Below are 23,439 nucleotides of genomic sequence, written 5' to 3' on the forward strand. Positions count from 1 at the left end.
TTTTGTTTTTGTTTTGTTTTGTTTTGTTTTTTACTTCAGAAGTCCAAACAGAATTTACCAAATTCACTAATCCTCTTCATCAAGGCATTTTGATCCATCAGTATTCGTAGAGGTTAGTAAAGGAGTTGAACAGTTGACTTGTTCATCTGAAATGCACACAATACATGAAACATACAATTAATAAGAGCTTTCTGTTAATTTATGAAATTTATTTTCCGTTTAATATTTTTTGTTTCTCAAGCTCAAAATGTAATTAGTTGTGATTTTATAACAAATGTCAGTCTGAATATTTGGCTTAGATATGGATGTTTTTCTATGCAGATCTTTGAAAGATAATCTGTTGTGTTGGGCACTGGTGGCTCATGCTTATAATCCTAAATTACTCAGGAGGCTGAGGAAAGAAATTCAAAATCAGCCTTGGCAGGAATGTCCATGAGACTCTTATCTTTAACTACCAGAAAACTAGAAATGGTGCTGTGGCTCAAAGTGGTAGAACATTATTAGCTTTGAGCAATAAAGATCAGGGACTGCTTTGAGGCCCTGAGTTCAAGCTCTATGACCAACAACAGAAAAAAAAATGGATAATCAACTATGATATTTTTCAAATGCAAACAAATTCTCCTTGTGATTGTTGTTGTTGTTATTATTGTTGATCCTCGGGCTTGAACTCTGAGCCTGGGCGATATTCCTGAGCTCTTCAGCCCAAGGCTAGCGCTCTATCACTTGAGCCACAGAACCACTTCCCAAACAAATTCTGATACATTTACAATCAGTAAATGAAATCACCTTCAATCATTTGTACAGTATTACGAGAATTTGTCCATATCAAGCTTTCATGAAAAGAAAAAAAATTTTTTTTGCTAGTCCTGGGGCTTGAACTCAAGGCCTGAATGCTGTCCTTGGGCTTTCTCAAGGCTAGAGCTCTACCACTTAAGTTATAGCATCATTTCCGGCTTTTTCTTTTTTTTCTTTTTTTTTTTTTTTTTTGCCAGGCCTGGGCTTAAGCTCAGGGCCTGAGCACTGTCCTTGGACTTTCTCAAGGCTAGAGCTCTACCACTTGAGCCTCAGCACCACTTCCGGCTTTTTTCTATGTATGTGGTACCGAGGAATCGAACCCGGGTCTTCATGCATGCTAGGAAAGCACTTTAACCACTAGGCCAAACTCCCGGCCCATTTCCGGCTTTTTCTATGTATGTGAACCTGGGTCTTCGTGCATGCTAGGCAAGCACTCTACCACTACACCAAACTCCCAGTCTAAGAAAACTCACTTTTTTATTGGATAATTATCTAGTCAGAACTTCCCAAATGATATTTAAAAGCATTAATCACAATTGATTTTGAAATTTGAAAATAACAAAAATAGGTATATTCTTTCCAATTTGAGAAAATGATTTGAAATAAAATAGAATTAGATTATGAAACCTAAAACCTCGCATTTAAGTGTTACTAACCTGCTAAATGGTTTCTATGCACAAAGACTAAACATAGGTGTGACTGTTAATCTTTTCCATATCTGTCCTTCACTTATTTCTATATTTGTTTGTAAAAACTGTCTTATTAATGCCAGAATCTAAAATGGAATGCTACCAAGGTAACTATAGTCCTCGCCCATTTTTAATTCTGGACCTCCCTATTTTAATCTTATGTCTTGTCACACTGCCTAGGTTCAAATTCCAACCTTACCACCTCTCAACTATGTGACCTTGGGCAAGCTAGTTGGTCCTTTGGGGTCTCAATGTTCTCAAAGTGGGGATGATTCTAACAACAATAAAACCTACCTCACAATGTCATTGTCTGCATCTAACATGTTTAGAATCATTTCAGGTACAAATATTAACTAGTGATGGTAATTCTAGTAATTGAAAATTGGATCTTTAATAACAGGCAGAGCTATTAATACCTCTTGTTATTTTTTTGTAAGTTTTATGTTAAATATTGAAGTAAGGTACTTTGTTTATTTCCAATTAAAAAATATGAAAGATGATACATCATTTGATACTTATATTTATTTTGCTGAGTCATAACTGTTCATTTGTGTCCTAAGATTTGTTTTGTATCATTGAACAGTTTATACCCTAAAATAAAATTTATTCTGTGATAGATATAATCTCTCTTTCTCCCTTCTCCTCTTTTAGTGGTTCCAGGATTGGGGCTTGAACTCAGGGCTTTGCACTAGCACTTGCCTTTTTTGCTCAAGGTGGGCGATTTACTACTTGAGCTATACCTCCCCTTCAGACAAAAATCTCAGTTATGTTCAATAAGACATTTACAGGGCCCGGGAGTTTGGCCTAGCGGTTAAAGTGCTTGCCTAGCATGCACAAAGACCCGGGTTCGATTCCTCGGTATCCCACATACACAACCAAGCCGGAAGTGGCAGAGACGAGACTGCAACAAGCGACAGAGAGCGAAAGCAAGCAAGCGGAGCCCAACCGAGTGGTGGCTGGAGCGAGCGGGGCTGGAGCGAGCGGGGCCGGAGCCAGCGAGGCCGGAGCGAGCCGGGCCAGAGCGAGAAGGGGCCGGAGCGAGCGGGGCCAGAAAGAGAGAGAGAAGGGGGCAAAAAAAAAAAAAAATAAGACATTTACACACCAGAACTATCATAATGATTCAATTCGGTGGCCCATTTAGATTAATAATGTTTGTGATAATGATAATATACATTATATATTACATTGTATATATATGTCATAGAGCCAGCCAGGCGTGGTGGCTCATGCCTGTAATCCTAGCTACTCAAGAGACTGATATCTAAGGATCAAGGTTCAAAGCCTGCCCGGGCACAAAAGGACCTAAGACTAGAAAAAGGGAAGTGGAGCTTGGCTAAAGGGTAGGGTGGTAGCCTTGAGCTGAAGAGCTCAGGGACAGTGCCAAGGCTGAGTTCAAGCCCCATAACCAAAAAAAAAAAAAAAAAAAAACTGGGCCTCAAACTTGAACTTTACTCAGTGATCAACTTTATTCCCAACTTGTCTTTGGTATATTTACTCTCTCTGCTTTCTGAAACTAGGCCCCAAACTACTAATGGTTTTTTGGGTTTGGGGGGGAGAGGTTGCTTGTGGGACTTGAACTTGAAGCCTACATGCTGTCCCTGAGCTCTTTTTGTACAAAGCCACTAGTACTCTACCACTCTGGTTTTCTGGTGGATAATTGGAAATAAGAGTCTTATGGACTTTCCTGCCAAGGCTGGCTTTGAATTTCTTTCCTCATCCTCCTGAGAAGTTAGGATTACAGGCATGAGGCACCAGCAACTGGACTAGATCTACCTTTTTTTATTGATTGTCCCCAGCCTTTCTGTGATCTTGCCTATAAGACCTAATCACTTCTTTCTTTGGGGGGTTGGAGGGATGCTGTGGGGCAAAGTCAAGGCCTAGGCAGGTACTCTACTATATCATATCCACAAGCCATCTGTACTTGTAAGCATCCTCCACTGGATATTGGCAAAATTTTTCTCTTCAGAAAAATCATTACTGGCTGATAACACTTTTCAAAGTGCTTACATTTAGTTGGACTAAAGTTTCTTGTAAGTCAAAACCTCCACAATTTAGTAATTTGTAAAACCATAATTTTATTTTTTCATTTTATTTATTTATTTTTTCAGTCCTGGGGCTTGAACTCAGGGTCTGAGCACTGCCCTTGGCTTTCTCAAGGCTAGAGCTCTACCACTTGAGCCACAGCATCACTTCCAGATTTTTTTTCTATGTATGTGGTACAGAGGAATAGAACCTGGGTCTTCATGCATGCTAGGTGAACACTCTACCACTAGGCCATGCTCCTAGCCCCTTTATTTTTATTTTTGCCAGTCCTAGGGCTTGAACTCAGAGCCTGGACACTGTCCTTAGGCTTTCTCAATGTTGGCACTTCACCACTTGAGCCACAGCACCACTTCTGGCCCTTTCTGTTTTGGTACTGAGGAATCAAACCCAGGGCTTAATGCATGCTAGGCAAACACTCTACCAAGGCCACAATCCCATTCCTAAAGCCATAATTCATTGCTAAGTTATTTCACAGCTAATTGTGCTCATTTTGTTCCATTTCCCTAATCTTGGCTTAAAAGCTTTCTTTCTGTAATGAAAAAAGTTACATCCTAAATTATAAGAGATTAAGTGATTCTACTCTTTAGCCCAAAACCTCATTCTAAATCAGGTGCTGGTGACTCAAGCCTGTAATCTTAGCTACTTGAGAGGCTAAAATCCAAGAGTTATGGCTCAAGGCCAGCTTAGGCAGGAAATTCCATGAGAATGGTATCTCCAGTAACTGATGTAACTACAGTTCAGTGGGAGAGCACTTGCCTCTGTCTGGTTTCATTTTGTGCATGCGCGCGCGCGCGTGTGTGTGTGTGTGTGTGTAGTAGATTTCTTCTTCATTCACTTGGTTATGCTTAAAGTACTTAAATAATTTCTAACTCCACTTGAAATTGTGTGAGTGTAACTTTTATTTCCTCATCTTTATCAGAGTTTCTACCCAAGTTCAGCTTCCTTTATTTTTCTTCTACAATATTTTCTAAGAGACTAGAATTTGGTAGAAAAAGCAAGATGGGATGAGAAATCCATTAAAGAAATGATAGAAAGAAAAATTAACTATACATATACTAAAGTACAAAACTCTACCTGCTTTCCGTGACTCTTGTATGTATGCGTACATAAACTGAAGGCCAAATAGTTCCTGTTCCTCCTCTTCATCTGTGCTTGCACTGGGAGGAAGTGTTACCTCCAATTTCAGTGGGTTGTCTCGGAAGTTGACAAACCTAACAGTTCACCAAAAACAGCATTTTTATTGATGCTATGGAAGTGTACAATTTGTTTTCATAGAGAAAGATCAAATGACTAGTTTCAATAACTGAGTATCTTGGTAAGATCTGAGATATCCCCAAAAATCTTTACATTTCCTAGAAGGAAAAAAAATTGTAGCCTTAGGTAACATTGTTGCCAGTGAGATTTTATGTATGCATGCCAGTGCTGGGTCTTGAACTTAGGGCCTGGGCATTATCCTTGCTCTTTATTGCTCAAAGCTAGTGCTCTACTATGGAGCCACAGCTCCATTTGTGTGTGTGTGTGTGTGTGTGTCTGTGTGTGTGTCTGTGTGTGTGTCTGTGTGTGTGTGTGTGTGATTAACTGGAGGTATGAGTTGCAGCCTTTTCAGCCCAGGCGGGCATTGAACCACAATCCTCAATTATTAGCAGTATATTTCTCATGAAAAGGTCACCAACTAAGCTATGTCTTAAGACTGAGAAATCTTAATACTGTTTAATTTCAATCATTCTTTCTTGAATAAAACCAGTGTTATATGAATCTTATTTGTCAAATGACAGTATTTCAACATTGGAGAAGGTTTTGTTTAGTTGGGTTTTTTTTAACTGCATTTCTTTTTTGTCTTTTCTTTTTTGGTACTAGGAGTTGAACCCAGAACATTGCACTTGCTAGGCAAGTGCTTTGTCACTGAATTACATTCCAACCCAATTAGAGAACATTTTGAGAAGATATGCATCACATAAGTAAGAATCCCAATCTGTTCTTTGTGGTCTCTAAATATTACTTTGTGTGGCCAAAAATGAACATGTCAGTTTTCTATCTACAACTCTTTACCTCAGATTTGCCATTTCTTCCATGCATACTGGAATATCTTGCAATTTATTATTGCTGAGAACAAGAGTAGCCAGATTTTTCATGTTGCTGATTGCTTCTGGCAAGCACGTTATTTCATTCCTCTGTAGCCATAATGTATGTAGATTTTGCATTCTGGAGAATTAAAAGATGTTTCTACAATTAGTCACAATATATAAAATCTGGGGTTTTGTTATGTGAAAAAATCATAGCAATTGGCCATGCACTAGTGGCTCATGTCTGTAAACCTAGCTACTCAGTAGGTTGAGATCTGATCTCAGTTCAAAGCTAGGCTGAGTAGAAAATTTCTCCAGTTAACTGCCCAAAATACCTGGAAGTGGAGCTATAACTCAGTCGTGGTACATCAGCCTTGAGCAAGAAAACTAAGGGACAGCACCCCAGGCTCAGCAAAGTACAGACAGACTGATAGACACACATACACAAATCAAAGAAAAGTCATTTTTTGCAATGTCTCTTTAAACCAATAAACTTACTGACTTTCCATGACTAAACTACATTACAGAATTAGCCTCCATAGTACTCTACTCCTATGGTGGTAAAAATGAAATCAATGTATTTGAGAATTCTTCACAGTTGTCACAATTTTCTTAGTGTTGTAAATGTTGTGTAAGCTGAATCTTGAGAGAAAAGCTGTAAGTGATCACTGTGCCTACACAGTATGCACAATGGTTAACAGCATGCACGCTGGCCAAGATGCCTTACTAACTGACATTGGAGGCGTGAACTAACGTTCTCTGCATTCATTCCCACTCCTTCAGTAACGTACATAGAAATGCCCGGCATGTGATAATGTTGTGGCCTAATCTTGCCAAATGTCTTAGAGGTCACACAACCCGTCTTTCCACTCCCCAAACCCTTATACATATTTGGCAGAAATGCAAATATTCTGCGGCAAGCCAGCATATTTTAAAGTAAATGAGTGCATTGTGGTTGATGATGCATGAGGGAGCCCCTTTGTCTTGTTCAGTTTGTTTTCACTTCTTATGTTTCATAGATGGCTTTAAGGCATCCAATTTACCTTTCTATGGTTTCAGGAAGTTGCTCGAGTCTGTTGCTTCCCATATCTAGCCACTCAAGGGCAGGCATGTCCAACACAGCAGAAGGGATGGTAGTAAACTGGTTCATGCTCAGATCCAGGTGAGTAAGTTTTAACAGCTGGCTGAGCTGAAGAAGAACGCAAGGTTTTTCAAAACCACGTGTCTACCACGAAAATGACTAGAAGGTTCACCCTGATCCAGGAGCTATTTGACAATGAGGGATGTTCACATTACATTTGAGCTTCCAACATAGTAGTTTATAATCAATAAACAAATAATAAAGCTTAGTAGATTAACAGGTAGTTAAAAAAATTCTGATATATAAAAGCACTCCTATAATCCTAGCTGTTCATGAAGCTGAGATTTAAGGATTGTGGTTCAAATCCATCTTGGGCAGGGAAGTCAATGAGACTCTTATTTCCAATTAACCACCAAAAAGATGGAAATGGCTTAAGTGGTTGAGCACTAGCCTTGAGCAATAAAAGCTCAAGCCCCAGGACTGGTACATATATACATATATATATATATACACACATATGAATATATATATACATGCACACATACATATATGTATGTGTATATATAAGTACATACATGTGTGTGCATATATATGTATATATAGCATACAAAATGCATCTACTCAGTGGTAGAGTGTGTGCTTAGATGTGTGGGGTCTAGCACAAGAGAGGACAGAAGGGTGTGGGATTGCATCTATTCAATGGAAATTCATTTTACAAAATAACCCAGTACCAACATTAACATGACCTTCATGGTAAAGCTTTTTCTTCCCTTTAAGAGTAAACGTGTCATCCTGTTTTACTTTCATCCAAACATCCACTTTACTGCTTGATAATTTATAAGTTTCTAAATGAATTGTTAAAGGTGATTAGTGGTGATGCACACCTGTAGTCTTATCTACACAGGAGGCAGAGACCTGGAAGTCTATGATCTGAAGCCAGTGATAACAGAAAAATCCACAAGACTCCATTCCAAAAATGATCATCAAAAAGCTGGCTCACAGCTTGGGGAAGGACATCATCCCCTAACTCAAGGAGGGAAGTCAGCTAGATGTAGGGATGTTTTATTTTCCCATATCTGTTTCTCATAAGCTAACTTGTCACTAGTCCTCAAGTCACTGAGTGAGAGAATAGTCCACTTGAATTCTATTTTTCTGTGCCATGTGGACTGTCATTATTGAGTTCAAGAAATCTGTTTATAATTTAATCAGAGTATAGATTGCATGGAGATGAGACTCAATTTTTGTTTAGCAACCATTGTCACAAATTGATTCTTACAGCACTAGCTAGTGCACAAATTGCATCCAGTGATAACCCAGGCAGGAACTCTCATACATAACAAACATCACTGGGGCTTTGTGAAAGGCCTATCTGGCCTGCCTAGGTCGCTGCCAATATATAGCCTCTGGTCCAAGTGACTTCAGTTTCTCCTGATCTTTTTCATCTTTTGGAAAGGAGTTTGCTATTTAGATCCCATTTCAATGGAATCTGTGATGGGAAAGGTTTCCACTTGCTCAGTCTTTCACGTCATCCATTTCAGTTGTCACTGCTTATTATACATGGTGGAATGAAAATATACACATGTGTACGGCATCCATACACATGCAAGCATATACATTCACACACAGAGATTACACACATGCACCTATACACACACAGAGTCAAGCCTCCAAATGGTGCCCATGAAGCATGTACCTTTATGCTTCTATGATTATTCTCTCCTGAACTCCCAGATTAATCTTTTTGGCATGCCTTATCTACTTTCTGTTTCTTTTCCTCATCCTCTTCTTCCTTTTCCTTCTCCTCTTCCTCTTTCCTTCACCTTCTCCTCTTCCTCCTTTTCCTCCTCCTCCCTTTTCTTCTCTTCTTTCACCTCTTCTTCCTCCTCCTCCTTTTTCTTCTCCTCTTTTACCTTTTCTTCCTTCTCCTCCCTTTTTTCTCTTCTTTCACCTTCTTCTCTTCTTCCTCCTCTATTTTCTCTTTCTTCTCTAAGATACTAAGAGAAGTCTCCTTGCCACTTGAACTTTATTCAGAGCTTCCATAAGCTAGAGACACTGAGTCTGTCCACCAAGACCCACATTGCCAAAATTGTGAGCTAGGACTTTAGACATCTTTATATTCTGCACATGAAAGCAACTAAAGTGACAAATAAAATGCATAATAGAAATTGGGAGTAAATATGTAAATTATATACATTAGTAATATCTAAACTTTCAGAGAGAGAGGAAGTGGGACTTGGCTCAAGGATAGGGTGGTAGCCTTGAGCTGAAGAGCTCAGGGACAGTGCCCAGGCCAAGATCAAGGCCCATAATCCTCAAAAAAAGAAAGAAAGAAAGAAAGAAAGAAAGAAAGAAAGAAAGAAAGAAAGAAAGAAAGGTAAACTACAGGGGCTGGGAGTTTGGCCTAGTGGTTAAAGTGCTTGCCTAGCATGCATGAAGACCCAGGTTCAATTCTTCGGCACCACATACATAGAAAAAAGCCGGAAGTGGTGCTGAGGCTCAAGTGGTAGAGCTCTAGCCTTGAGAAAGTCCAAGGACAGTGCTCAGGCCCTGGGCTCAAGCCCAAGACTGGCAAAAAAAAAGAAAGGTAAACTACAGGAGCTGGACATGGAGACATGATGCCTATAATCCTGACTACAAGGTATAGCCAATGAGATAGTGGTTTGAACTCAGCCTGTATAAACTTAATATGAGAAAAAAAAAAAGCTGGCTTAGCTAAATGGGAGAACATCAGGTGAGCAAGCAAGCAAGCTGAGAAAGTGCAAGACCCTGGAACTAACAGATAGATAGATAGATAGATAGATAGATAGATAGATAGACAGACAGACAGACAGACAGACATAATAAATAGTAGGACTCAAAGGAGCTAAGAAGAGACATCTCAGAAGAGGTAAGAATTGACAAAGAAAGACATGAAGAAATGCTCATCATCCCTGGCCAGAAAGGAAATATGAATCAAAACAAATCTGAGATTCCATCTCACCCCAGTTAGATTAATCAATGTTCTGAATTCGGCCAGCGAGAAATGTTGGTGGAGTTGTGGGGGAAAAGAAACCCTATTGAACTTGTGGCGGAAATGTGGAAAAGCCAGTACGATCACCATAGACAGAAGCCTGGAAGTTCCTCAAAACACTAAACCTAGATCTTCCCTATGACCCAGGCATATACTCTTGGGCATCTAACCCAGAACTCCAGGAGCCACAATCCTGGAAAGACACTTGTGCATCATGTTCATTGCTACACCATTCACAACTGTCATGGTATGGAAACAGCCCTACAATATATGAGTGGATCCAAAACATGTAATACCTATTCATGATGGAATGTTATGCAGCCTTAGAATAATGTTATATGATTGGCAGGGAACTGGATGGGCCTAGAAAAAGTGAGGTAAACCAAGCTCAGAGAAACAAATAGAGCATGTTTTCTCTCATTTGAGGAAGTGAGATCTAAAACCCACTGGAAGCGGAGTAGAAGCGGCTCATGTCTGCTATCCTAGCTACTCAGGAGGCTGAGATCTGAAGATCTAAGTACAAAAGCAACCCGGGAAGGAAAGTTCCTGTGAGACTTTTATCTCCAATTAACCACTCAAAAAAAAAAAACAAACTGGAAGTGAAGCTGTGGGTTCAGTGGTAGGGTACTAGCCTTGAACAAAAGAGTTCAAGGATAGCACCCAGGCCCAGAATTCAAGCCTCTCAACTGACAAACCAAGTAAATAAGTTTAAAACAAAATAAAGGGGGCTGAGAATGTGGCTTATTGGTAGAATGCTTTACCTAGAATGCATGAAGCCCTTAAGGCAATTCCTTAGTACCACATAAACAGCAAAAGCTGGAATTGGTACTGTGCATAAAGTGGTAGAGTGTTGTTAGCTTTGAGCAAAAGAAGCTCAGGGACAGTGCCCAGACCCTGAGTTCAAGCTCAAGGATTGGCAAAAAAAAAAAAAGAAAGAAAAGAAAGAAAAGAAAATACACTGTACGGTGGCACATGAAAAATTATACAGGACTTGAGACAATTCACACACAGTGAGACCCAAGGAGGATATTGAGAGGAAACACAAAGTCAGAATGTCAATGTGCATCTGATCATACAAGATAATATTTATCAAAAGGAAACTCTAGAAAATGGAAACAAAAGACGTTTTTCTTTGCTGCTGTTTTTGTTTTCTTTTTGTCTTGTTTTGTTCCTTTATCTGTCTTTGGAAATGTAAAGGGGCATAGAAATAGAGGGACAAAGGATAAACCAATGCAGCAGTGCTACTCACTAGGCACTGAGTTGAAAATGAACTATTCAACTGTGGGTAGGAACAGAAGGGAGAAACTGGAAGAGAGCGAGGGAAAGGGTAACATTAGCCACAAACAAATGTTCTCATCACCTGACTTATATAACTGCAACCCCTCTGTACACCATCTTATAATAACAATACAAATTTAAATAGGACAACTCCAGTATTCTCAATTTAACAAAAAAATGTATTGATATGACAGTTTCTAGTCTACTTCCTACTCCATACAATTTTCTATGTGTCACTGCTCTGCGTGGTTTTCCATTTTTCTTAGTGTACCTAAGTTCTTGTTTGATTGCCACATTGGGGCTTGAACTGAGGGCCTGTGCTCTCACTTGGCTTTTTGTTGTTGTTGTTCAATACTGACACTCTACCACTTAAACCACACCTCCACTTCCTGCTCTTTTTTATGGTTAATTGGAGAGAAGAGTCTCTCAGACTTTTGACACTTCTTCAAGCCATGATCCTCAGACCTCAGCCTCCTGAGGAGCTAGGATTATGTGTGAACTACTAGAATTTTTTTTCTTTTGAATTTCATTATTTTTCTCAATGCTTTCTGGCTTCCAAGGAGATAGCAATTTAATCAACAAATTATATCAATACTATGACAATAATGGAATACCTTTTGTGCTATGAAGACTTTTTTTCAATTAAAAAAGCTGAAAGTGTTTTTGACATAAAATTTCCAGCATTTCCTAGTGAGTTTTCTTTTTTTTCAATATCTAATGGAGAAGTAAACTACTGGTAGATAGAAAATAATAGAATACACAGCTAGATTTTTCTGACCTCTTGTGGAAGATCACATATATCTCTGTTAACAGCCAGTTCAAGTTTCTCCAGGCTGGCACAATTACTTAGTTCCTTGGGGACAGTTTTGATTTTGTTGTAGCTAAGAATCAGTTCCTGAAGTCTAGTAAGGAGTCCTATAAAACACAACACAGTAGAAAGCAGACAAACAAAATGTTTCCAGCTACAATGAAGATAGGACAGATTCCATATAGATTTCACAGTTCTTATTCCTCCCTTTTCCCTTGTCTGTGTCCTGCCCCAACTTTAACATGGGATGCTTATTAGCTTCTTAGGGTGGTAGGAACACGACTATCTACATATCCTGGGCTGAAGGTGGACCAGTGGTTGAGCCCCTCTCTAGCACCTCCCAGGCATGGGGTTGATCCTCAACACCAAAACCAGAACGTAGTAATTTTTCCCACTGTGCAATGAACATTTTTCATTTTCTCTCCTCTCTCTCTCTCTCTCTCTCTCTCTCTCTCTCTCTCTCTCTCTCTCTCTCTCTCTCTCTAATTCTCTTTGCTCCCCTTTTTCTTTCATCCATTTGTCCCTCCCTCCTTCCCCTCCCTCCCTCCCTTCCTCCCTCCCTTCCTTCCTTCTTTTTTGTGCCAGTATTGGGGCTTGAACTCACAGCCCTGCTCAAGGGCCTGAGCCCCATCTTCACGTCTGGCTTTTTGCTGGTTAATTGGAAATAAGAATCTCTGGTTTGTCTATCTAGGCTAGCTTCAAACCTCCCTCAGATATCAGCCTCCTGAAACTAGGATCACAGCATGAGTCACCAGCCACAAGTTAAATCTTATTTATTACCTTTAACTTGTTGCAAGAGAAACAGCTACACCAGCAATGTTGTTCCAGAATCTACAGAACAGTGTCTCCAAACAGACTCTTCTAATTTTTTTTTTTTTTTTTTTTTTTGCCAGTCCTGGGCTTGAGCTCAGGGCCTGAGCACTGTCCTTGGACTTTCTCAAGGCTAGAGCTCTACCACTTGAGCCTCAGCACCACTTCCGGCTTTTTTCTATGCATGTGGTACCGAGGAATCGAACCTGGGTCTTCGCACATGCTAGGCAAGCACTTTAACCACTAGGCCAAACTCCCAGCTCCCAGATTTTTCTAATTTTTAAATCTCATCTCTCATCACTCCAACGAGCCCAGAAGAAGCCTGAATCTGTTGAATTTCAACTTAAATTAAATGTTTACAACTTTATCACAATTCAGGGATATGTATAGTACACATACTTTTCTTTTTTAAGTATAGGCTTTTTTTTTTTTTTTAAAGGGGGAGACGTGTTGGAAATGTGGCTTAGTGGAAGAGTGCTTACCTAGCATGCGTGAAGCCTTGGGTTCAATTCCTCAGTACCACATACTCAGGAAAAGCCAGAAATGGCATTGTAGCTCAAGCGGTAGAGTGCTAGCCTTGAACAAAAGAAGCTCAGGGACAGTGCCAATGACTGGCAAAAGAGAGTGAGAGAGCAAGAAAGAGCTTGCGAGAGAGAGGGTGAAGAGCTAAAAAAGCGCCCCCATTCTGAAGCAGCAACTGTCCTGTTTTTTATCTAAACTGTGAGTGACCCAAAAGTGCACCCAAATTAAAGAAACAGAATTGTGGTGCCATTAAGTCCCAGGAACTGACCTGTCTGTGTTAAAATTAACCAGAACTCTGTGTAAATTCAAGGGATGGCTTTGTTTTCTAAAACCATAAAACTACCCTTAGACAGCTAATTAGGACTCTACTGGTATAGGAATCCCCTTTAGCTCCAACCGCCCTGAACTGTCCCTAACCCCTACCTTATCTCATTCCAATAGCTGATTACTGTGTTGATGTAAATCTGTAGTCTGCCTTTAAAAGCCCTGTAGAAAAGCTGTTCAGGGCTTCCTCCTGGGCTCCCGCTGTAGGGGAGTGTAGGATGGAGCCCGGAGCTAGCCCGCCTAAATAAAGCCTTGCTTTTGCATTTCGGAACGTCTGACTCTCGGTGGTCTCTTGGTGGTCGTCCTGAGAATTGGGCATAACAAGGGGAGAGGGGGGAAGTGGGGGAGAAGGAGGGGGAGAGAGAGAGGGAGAGGGAAAGGGGGAGACAGAGAGGGAGACAGGAGGAAGAGAGAGGGAGAGGGAGGGGGAGAGGGAGGGAGAGAGAGAGGGAGAGAGGGAGAAAGGGGGGAGAGAGAGGAAGAAAAAGAGGGAGAAGGAGAGGGAGAGGGAGAGAGAGGGGGAGAGAGTTTGGCCTAGTGGTAGAGTGCTTGCCCAGCATGCAAAAAGACCAGGGTTTGATTCCTGGGTACCACATACATAGAAAAAGCCAGAAGTAGTGCTGTGGCTCAAGTGGTAGAGCTCTAGCCTTGAGAAAGCCCAAGGACAGTGCTCAGGCCCTGAGTTCATGCACCAGGACGAGAGAGAGCACGAGAAAGCGAGAGGGGGGGAAGAGATTTAAGTATTTGTATGTGGAAATGGTGGTCATCCAATGCCTTGTCATGTTGTACACCATTCATCAAAGTTTGAATGTATCACTCTCTCTCATTATCAGGATTGTATGTTCAGTATTGTATTTTTTAGTATCTAAAAGAAGAAGCAAGGAGCTAGGAATGTGGCTTAGTAGTGGAGTGCTTGCCTAGCATGCATGAAGCCCTGGGTTCAATTCCTCAGTAGCACATACACAGAAAAAGCCAGAAGTAGCTCTGTGGCTCAGGTGGTAGAGTGCTGGCCTTGAGCAAAAGCAGCTCATGGACAGCACCCAGGCCCTGAGTTCAAGTCCCAGGACTGGCAAAAAATCAAGAAGTACTAGAACCATGACTCAAGTGGTAGAGCTCATCCCTAGCAAATAAAAGGCCCTGAATCCCAAATCCAGTACTGGAAAAAAAAAAAAAGGAAAAAGAAAGAGAGGGAGGGGAGAAGGGAGGGAGGCGAAGGAAGGAAGGAAGGAAGGAAGGAAGGAAGGAAGGAAGGAAGGAAGGAAGGAAGGAAGGAAGGAAGGAAGGAAGGAGGCTCAAAACAGAACAACTAGATAAAATAGCACAGGAGTAAGAACAATCTTTCTTACCAATTCCTCGGGGTATCTCTGAAATCGTATTTCGAGATAAATCTAGCACAATGAGATTCTGGAACCTTCCAATGAATTCAGGAATTTTCAACAAACCAGTTCTATGAAGTTGCCATTCTTGTAGTTGATTAAGTTTCAGTAAAGATGAAGGGAGAGTCTAAAGTGAAAGAAATGAGTCACTATATGACTTAAATTAGATCACGAGCACACTGAACTGTGATATTGTTTGATATATAAAAGCACTTAGGAGCTGGGAACTGATGGCTCATGCCTATTGTGTTCAAGATTCAGGAGGCTGAAGTCTGAGGATTATGGTTCAAAGCCAGTGAGGCAGGAAATTCTGTAAGATTCTTATCTCTAATTAACCACTCAAAGAGCAGGAAGTAAAACTAGGGCTCAAGTGGTTGAGCATCAGCCTTGACCAAACAAAGGGACAGCACCTAAACAGGCCTTGTACTTGAGCCTATAAAAAAAGAAAAAAAGGAGGGAAGGAAGGAAGGAAGAGAGAGAGAGAGAGAGAGAGAGAGAGAGAGAGAGAGAGAGAGAGAGAAAAGGAAAGAAAGAAAGAAAGAAAGAAAGAAAGAAAGAGAAAGAGAAGAGAAAAGGCACTTTGGAACATTTTTATATTTTATAGTTTTTAAAAATACATTTTCTAAGTATTCTGTTGTTACTAAGTTTTAAGACCTTTACCCTTAAAAATTTCAAACTCCAATTATAGCAGAATAAACAAAAGTGACACATTGTCAATAATGTACACACATTGACGTATGTCTCAAAAGGTCTGTTGTATTAGGCTTTCATAGAGTAAATGAGCCTTTTGCTATCTATCCATTTATTTATTTATTTATTGCCAGTCCTGGGCTTGAGCTCAGGGACTGAGCACTGTCCTTGGGCTTTCTCAAGGCTAGAGCTCTACCACTTGAGCCTCAGCACCACTTCTGGCTTTTTTCTATGTATGTGGTACCAAAGAATCGAACCTGGGTCTTCGTGCATGCTAGGCAAGCACTCTACCACTAGGCCAAACTCCCCAGCCCTGCTCTTTATTTTTTAATTTTACTTTTTTTGCCAGTCCTGGGACTAGAACTCAGGCCTGCACACTGCACTTGGACACTTTTTGCTCAAGGTTAGAGCCCTGCCACTTGAGCTACAGAGCCACTTTCAGCTTTGTCTGTGTATGTGGTACTGAGGGATCAAACCCAGGGCTTCGTGCATGTTAGACAAACACTTTACTACTAGGCCATGCTCCCGGAGCTTTTAAAATTGAGACTATTCAGCCAGGCACCATGGCTCACACCTGTAATCTCAGCTACTCAGCAGGTTGAGATCTGAGGATTGTGTGTTGGAAGCCAGCCCCAGATGGACAAATCTGTGAGACTCTTCTGTTAACAAGCAAAAAGCCAGAAGTGGAAGTGTGGCTCAGTAGTAGAAAAAGATAAATTGGAGTTCAAGTCCCCAAACTGGCACACACACAAATAAAAGACACTATCCAAAATCTTTTTAATCAGTCATTTAAACTTTTCTTCATTTTGAAGTAGTATTTTTAAGCTGGGAATTTTAAACTTTCATGTATTCTAAACTTCATTGAATTTCATTTCAGTATAAAATAAACCCAAGGGGAAGCAAGGACATTAACCATTTAGCTACAAATACCCATGTACATGCATAAAAATAAACTCATAAAATTACAGTATACTTAGTATAATTCAGCAACTATGTTTGAGTACATATATATATGTACAAAGAAGAGGGAAAGAATATGAATCAGAGGCACCCCTAGCAAAGTAATAATATCCATTCTATTTCATGACACTTTAATCTAACATTCCTAAAAGAAATGATGGCCAGAAGAAGAGGAAGAAGGAAGAAAAGAAGAAGAAGAAGAAGAAGAAGAAGAAGAAGAAGAAGAAGAAGAAGAAGAAGAAGAAGAGAAGGAGGAGGAGGAGGAGGAGGAGGAGGAGGAGGAGGAGGAGGAGGAGGAGGAGGAGGAGGAGGAGGAAGAAGAAGAGAGGGGCCCTGGAGCATGGCCTAGTTGGTACAGTGCTTGGCTAGCATGCACAAAGCCCTGGATTTGATTCCTTGGTGCCACGTATGCAGAAAAAGCAGGAAGTGGTGCTGTGGCTCAAGTGGTAGAGTGTTATCACTGAGAAAGCCCAAGGACAGTGACTGGCAAAAAAAAAAAAAAAAGATGACAAATTAGGAAGAGAAATATCACAAACGATTTGAACTTAAGTAGCAAGTAATTAAAAAAAAATTCTTTTCTGCTAGGGCTGGGTCTTAAACTCAGGGCCTAGACAGTGTCCCTTAGCTTTTTTGCTCAAGGCTAGTACTTGAGCTCCACTTCCTACTTTTTGGTGATTGAGTCCATTTCCTGTTTGGCCAGCTTTGAATCTAAATCATCAAGTAGCTTCCTGGGTACCTAAGATTACAAGCATGAGCCACTAGTGTCCAACAGCAAATTATATATTTGAAAAAAAAACAAAACCCTGTGAATTTATAAGTCCCTTTCCTAGTCTTCTTGCTGCCCAGATTCATTTGGTGTATTGTTTTTTGTTTGTTTGTTTGTTTTTGCCAGTCCTGGGGCTTAAACTCAGGGCCTAAGCACTGCCCTTGGACTTTCTCAAGGCTAGAGCTCTTCCACTTGAACCACAGCAACCACTTCTGGCTTTTTCTATGTATGTGGTATAGAGGAGTTGAACTCAGGTCTCTGTGCATGCTAGGCAAGCACTCTACCATGAGGCCAAAACTCTTGGTCCCATTTAGTATATTGTTAATGTGATAATTTTTTAGAAGAAGGAGGAGGAGAAGGAGGAAAGAAGGAAGAAAGGAAGGAAGGAAGGAAGGAAGGAAGGAAGGAAGGAAGGAAGGAAGGGAGGGAGGGAGGAAGGAAGGAAGGGCTAGAGGAATGGTTCAGCTATAATGTTTTTTATTAAATAATTTATTAACATTGATTTTTACATCATATTTCAAATGATGTGTTTAACAAACAAGTGTTCAAGAATATAGAGTGTTTTTTATAGAGAGCATAAACACAAAGTAAAAGGCTCTGGGTTCAATCCCCAGTACAATAAACAGAATTTGTAGCTATTGCAGTCTTTTTCCTTTTTCTTTTGCCAGGCCTGGTGTTTGAAATCAGGGCCTGGGAGTTGTTTGTTTGTTTTCTCAAAGCTAACACTCTACCACAAGCCATTGATCCACATCTGGCATTTTGGTGATTAATTGGAGGTACGATTCCCACATACTTTCCAGCTTAGACTGGCTTTGAACTAGAATTCTCAGATCTTAGTCACCTGAAGAGCTAGGATTATAGGAGTGAGCCACCAGAACTCAGCTATTGCCATTTTAATTACACAGTCTCTCAGAATCATTTTCTCAACTCTCCAATCATAAACAAAAGGTACAAAAATCAGAAGTTACTATTCTAGAGTTTACCTTCCATTCTTCTTTTTCTATCTTCAAAATGACTCTTCCATCTTCTCTGGTGACCTTTTCCTTTAGTTTAGATAAGCTCACTCGTTCTTCCCAAATCCGGACTAGTCTAAGAGACAAAAAAAATCAATTTAGTCCCTAAGTATTGACATAGATACCTATTACTGTTGTGTGGATAGAGGAAAAGAATTACTTTTCAAGAATTATAGAACCAAGCCAGGGGTGGTGTTCACACCTATTATCCTAGCTACTCAGGAGGCTGAGGTCTGAAGATCAAGGTTCAAAGCCAGCCTGGGCACAAAAGGACCTGAGACTCTTTTCTCCATTTAACCTCTAGAAAACGGTTAGTGGGGCTTGGCTAAGGGTAGGGTGGTAGCCTTGAGCTGAAGAGCTCAGGGACAGCGCTCAGGTTGAGTTCAAGCACCATGACCCAAGAGAAGAAAAAAAAAATCAATTATATGTTAGACATTTAGCTAATTGCTCCTTCTTGCAGCTACAAATAGGTGACATGAAGTTTTTCCAGTGGACTATTAGATGTGTGTTCAGTTTCCTTGAAGGGCAACTTCCTGCTAACTGGAAATGCATATGATGGTATGTGCTGTGAAGTTGCCCATCTATTTTGGGCAGAAGGTGGGGGAGGAGGCAGGACTTCAGGTATGGAAAACCGTGTGTGGTTGGACAACAAGGCCTGAGCGTCTGACTGGTGGAGGGCTACTACAGTGCTTGTGGAAAGTGAACAGAAACTTTGGTGGCAGTGGCTCACGCCTGGAAGCTCCGCTACTCAGGAGACTGAGATCTGCTTATCATGCTTTAAAGCAGCCCAGGCAAGAAAATCTGTGGGACCCTCATCTACAGTTAACCACCCAAAAGCAGGAAGTGGAAGTGTGGCTCAAGTGGTAGAACACCAGCTTTGAGCATAGAAAAGCTTAGGAATCACACCAAGGCCCTGAGTTCAGGTCCTAGTACTAGAAACACATAATAATAATAATAATAATAATAATAATAATAATATCATCAAATAGTAATAATTGTTCATTGATAAAAAGAAAAAAGTGAGGGCGGGGAGTTTGGCCTAGTGGTAGCGTGCTTGCCTAGCATGCATGACGACCTGGGTTCTATTCCTCAGTACCACATACATAGAAAAAGCTGGAAGTGGGGCTGTGGCTCAAGTGGCAGACCACTAACCTTGAGAGAGCCCAAGGACGGTGCTCAGGCCCTGAGTTCAAGCCCTAGGACTGGCAAAAGAAAAAAAAGAAAAGAAAAAGAAAAAATTGAACGGAGCTTATTTAGGCTATTGTTTTGGTTTTGTTCTCTATCAGTACAATCTAACGCACATGTACAGGATGCATAGCATTCAGCGCTGATGTCTGATTCGTTTTCCCCAAATGATGGTACAACATCCATTCAACAAACCTTAGATTTCCTCTTCATTACTTATATTAAACACATTAACTTTTGATTTGCTTTGGAGTCCCACTTGCTTTTGAGGAGGGGAGTGAAGCCTTCAGCAGATCACAGAATGATGCAAATGCAATAGAGGACCTGTAGCCTGGTGGAGAGCCTGTGGGCCATGCTGTAGAATGCGCATGCAAGAATTGAACATATTTTCTCTTAAATTTCTCTTGACCATGCCTGGGTCCAAACCACATGCTTTGAATAAGTCATAAATAAATGAATAAAACAAGCATACTGTACTCATTATACTATTTAGCAAGTTAAAATGATTAAATGAGACACAACAAATAAACCAGCTCTCTGGGCATTGATGGCTCATGCCTAGCTACTCAGGAAGCTGAGGATCCCGGTTCAAAGCCAATCTGCGAAGGATAGTCCATGAGACTCTTATTTCCTATTAACCACCAGAAAACTGAAAGTAACTCTGTAGCTCAAAGTGGTAGAGCACTAACTGACCTTGAACAAAAGAGTTCAGGACAGTGCTCATGCCCAGAATTCAAGCCCATGACAGAAAATAAAAGTTCTACTGTCATTTTTATTTTGTTAGCATGTTTGTTGGCTTTGCCTGGAGAGAATGGTTTCTCCTCTTTGTATGTGTATATGTATGACATGGCCTGGATATTGTCCTGTCCCTAAGCCTTTTGTTGTTGTTGTTGTTCAAGGCTTGGGCTCTATCACTGGAGCCAACCATTTTGGGGTGGTTAATTGGAGATCAAAGTCTCTTGGGCTTTTCTGCCTGGGTGGGTTTTCAATTGCAATCCTCAGATCTCAGGAGTAGCTAGGATTACAGGCCCAGAATCTAATTTTTATGTATATATTTACCAGATACACGTTGTGACTTATCAACAGCCTTTAACTTTATTTATGTGATTATCTCTATCTATCTATCTATCTATCTATCTATCTGAAAATCTCACTCTGTATTCCAAGCTGGTATCAAATCCTCCATCTTTCTGCCACAGCCGTTCAGTGTTAAGATTACATGCATGTGCTGCCATGATTAACTCTCCCTTATTCTTTAGGAGAAGACTATCAATTATCACCCAACCCCAGAGTAGTCATGGAATACATCTTGATTGGAATCCCACTTCTCTGCAAGATAGCTACCTGTGTACAAATGAAGTTTACTGAGGGAACTAAAAAATGTCTCCTCACTCTTAAAGGAAAGCAACTTCTAGATGATTTAGTTGTAATCCCCACTACTCGGGAAGCTGAGATCCAGAGAATCAAAGCAAGATCCCAAGCAAGTGTTGGCAGAAAAATCCTTCAGACTGCACTTTCAAGGTAACCAACGGAAAGTCAGAGTGGAGGAATGACTTGAATGCAAAAGCACCAGTCAAGCAAGTGAAGGCCCTGAGTTCAAACTCCACCACGGCCCAAACAAAAGAATGAGTGAATGAATGAAAAAGACCATTCTTTTAAAAACATCAAATTGCTTGGCTGTGATAATTGCAAGTGCCTTGGTCATCCTTGAATGTAGAGGGGCCCTAACATGAGACCCAAGTGGGAAGCCTGGGATTGGCAGTAGAAAGTAAGAACAAAATCAAATACCAATATGGAAGTTCTGTTCTGACTACTTTAGGAGCTATCTTACTTCGCAATTGCCTACTAGGCCTTTTATACTGAATTTTCTGTGACTTGCTAACTGATAGTAACAAATTTACTATTTTAAAAGAAAGCCTAGATAGGGGCCGGGAGTTTGGCCTAGTGGTAGAGTGCTTGCCTAGCATGCGCGAAGACCCAGGTTCAATTCCTCCATACCACATACATAGAAAAAAGCCTGAAGTGGTGCTGGGGCTCTAGTGGTAGAGCTTTTAGCCTTAAGAAAGTCCAAGGACAGTGCTCAGGCCCTGAGCTCAAGCCCAGGACTGGTAAAAAAAAAAAAAAGCCTAATGAGTGAGAATTTGTAGGGGATGATGTGAAATCTAGGAGAAAAATCTTATAAAATCAGTAGCAAACTCTGAAGACAACCAGTCAGGGAAGTAGGTAAGATACGGAGGAGGTAGGGGAAATGAGACCCATTCTCCTTAAATTTAGTCCCAATCTAGAAGTCAGGTGATCTGCAGAGGTCCTAGCTGGAACTTATAGCTTGCTAGTCAAGTCGCTAGAAGTTTGTAGTACCGTCTATTGTCTGATGTGTGTGTGTGTGTGTGTGTGTGTGTGTGTGTGTGTGTGTGTATGCACATATGTACACTCCTGCTGTTGCTGGGGCTTGAACTCAGACGTTTGCATTCTTTTTACTCATGGCTGGCCCTTACCACCTGAGCCACACTTCTACTTTCAACTTTTTGCTGATTTATTGGAGATAAGAGTTTCCAAGACCTGGGCTGGGAGTTTGGCCTAGTGGTTAAAGTGTTTGCCTAGCATGCATGAAGACCCGGGTTCAATTCCTCGGTACCACATACATAGAAAAAAGCTGGAAGTGGTGCTGAGACTCAAGTGGTAGAGCTCTAGCCTTGAGAAAGTCCAAGGACAGTGCTCAGGCCCTGAGCTCAAGCCCAGGACTGGCAAAAAAAAAAAAAGAGTTTCCAAGACTTTTCAGCTCAGGCTGGCTTTTGAATCTCCATTTTCCTATCTCAGCTTCAGGATAACTAGGACTATAGGTGCTCACTACTTTTCCTTCCTTCCTTCCTTCCTTCCTTCCTTCCTTCCTTCCTTCCTTCCTTCCTCCCTTCCTCCTGGATTTGGGATTCAGGGTCTTTCATTTGTTAGGAAGGTGCTCTACCACTTGAGCTTTGCTTCTAGTACTTCTTGATACTTTTTGTGGGTCGTGGGACTTGGACTCAGTACCTGGGCACTATCCCTGAGCTCTTCAGCTCAAGGCTACCGCCCTACCCCTTGAACCTTGGCCCCACTTCCCATTTTCTAGTGGTTAATTGGAGATAAGAGTCTCATGTTCTTTAGTGCCCAGGCTGGCTTGGAATTTCGATCCTCAGATCTCAGCCTCCTGAGCAGCTAGGGTTACAGGCATGAGCCACCGTACCTGACCTACTTCTTGATTTTTTGCCAATCCTGGCACTTGAACTCAGGGCTTGGGCACTGTCCATGAGCTGCTTTTGTTCAAGGCCAGCACTCTACCACTTTAGCCATAGCACTACTTCTGGCTTTTTCTGTGTATGTGGTACTGAGGAATTGAACCCAGGGCTTCATGCATGCTAGACAAGCACTCTACTAATAAGTCACATTCCTAGCTCCTTGCTTCTTCTTTTAGATACTAAAAAATATAATACTGAACATACAATCCTGATAATGAGAGAGAGTGATACCATTCAAACTTTGATGAATGATATACAATATGACAAGGCATTGGATGACCACCATTTCCACATACAAATACTTTAAAAAAAAAAATCAGCGGTGCAGTTTGAACTCAAGGCCTTGAGCTCTCATTTGGCCTTTTCATCAAGACTGGAACTCTACCACTTGAGCCACACCTTCATGCCCAGCACCTAGTCAATAAGTTTTCTAATGAGATTCTGAGTATTCACTAATTCAAAAGAACAAATGTCGTCATAGCATACTTGTGCTGAAATTCTTTCTCTCGCTTCAGGTCTTCATTGTGCTTCTTTATTCTTTCTTCCCAAACTTCCTTCGCAGCATGAAATGCCCCAGTGCAAATCATGTTTTCTGTCATGATTTCTCCACATTGTCAGCAAAGCATCAACTTCATAGACTTTGAATAGCAGTATCACAGTGGACCATTAAGAAAGGACCTAATAAATGGTGCACAGGGCGTGAGAAGCAGTGTGTTTAGAAAGTTCATTGGCTACCTTAATCATCATAATAGAT

General features: G+C 40.9%; 1 protein-coding gene across 3 annotated transcripts; it reads right to left on the reverse strand.

Annotated features, from left to right (window-relative positions):
- Positions 1 to 66: 66 nt before the first annotated feature.
- Positions 67 to 23,358, reverse strand: Lrrc39 (leucine rich repeat containing 39). Of its 3 annotated transcripts, XM_090334264.1 has the most exons (8): positions 23,172 to 23,358; positions 18,199 to 18,304; positions 14,770 to 14,926; positions 11,738 to 11,874; positions 6,634 to 6,779; positions 5,577 to 5,729; positions 4,602 to 4,738; positions 67 to 146 (listed from the first exon to the last, which is right to left on the reverse strand). In XM_090334264.1, the coding sequence occupies exons 1-8, from the start codon at positions 23,282 to 23,284 to the stop codon at positions 67 to 69; spliced, it is 1,029 nt and encodes a 342-aa protein (XP_090190390.1). In that variant the 5' UTR covers positions 23,285 to 23,358. The 3 variants fall into 3 exon arrangements, with proteins under 3 accessions (XP_090190390.1, XP_090190391.1, XP_090190392.1); XM_090334265.1 differs by lacking the exons at positions 14,770 to 14,926; positions 23,172 to 23,358 and having other exon boundaries at positions 18,199 to 18,251; XM_090334266.1 differs by lacking the exons at positions 67 to 146; positions 4,602 to 4,738; positions 5,577 to 5,729; positions 6,634 to 6,779 and having other exon boundaries at positions 11,723 to 11,874.
- Positions 23,359 to 23,439: the final 81 nt, after the last annotated feature.

This window comes from Megascapheus bottae, chromosome 6 (genome assembly GCF_031878675.1).
Source record: "Megascapheus bottae isolate mThoBot1 chromosome 6, mThoBot2.hap1, whole genome shotgun sequence".
Lineage (NCBI taxonomy): Eukaryota > Metazoa > Chordata > Mammalia > Rodentia > Geomyidae > Megascapheus > Megascapheus bottae.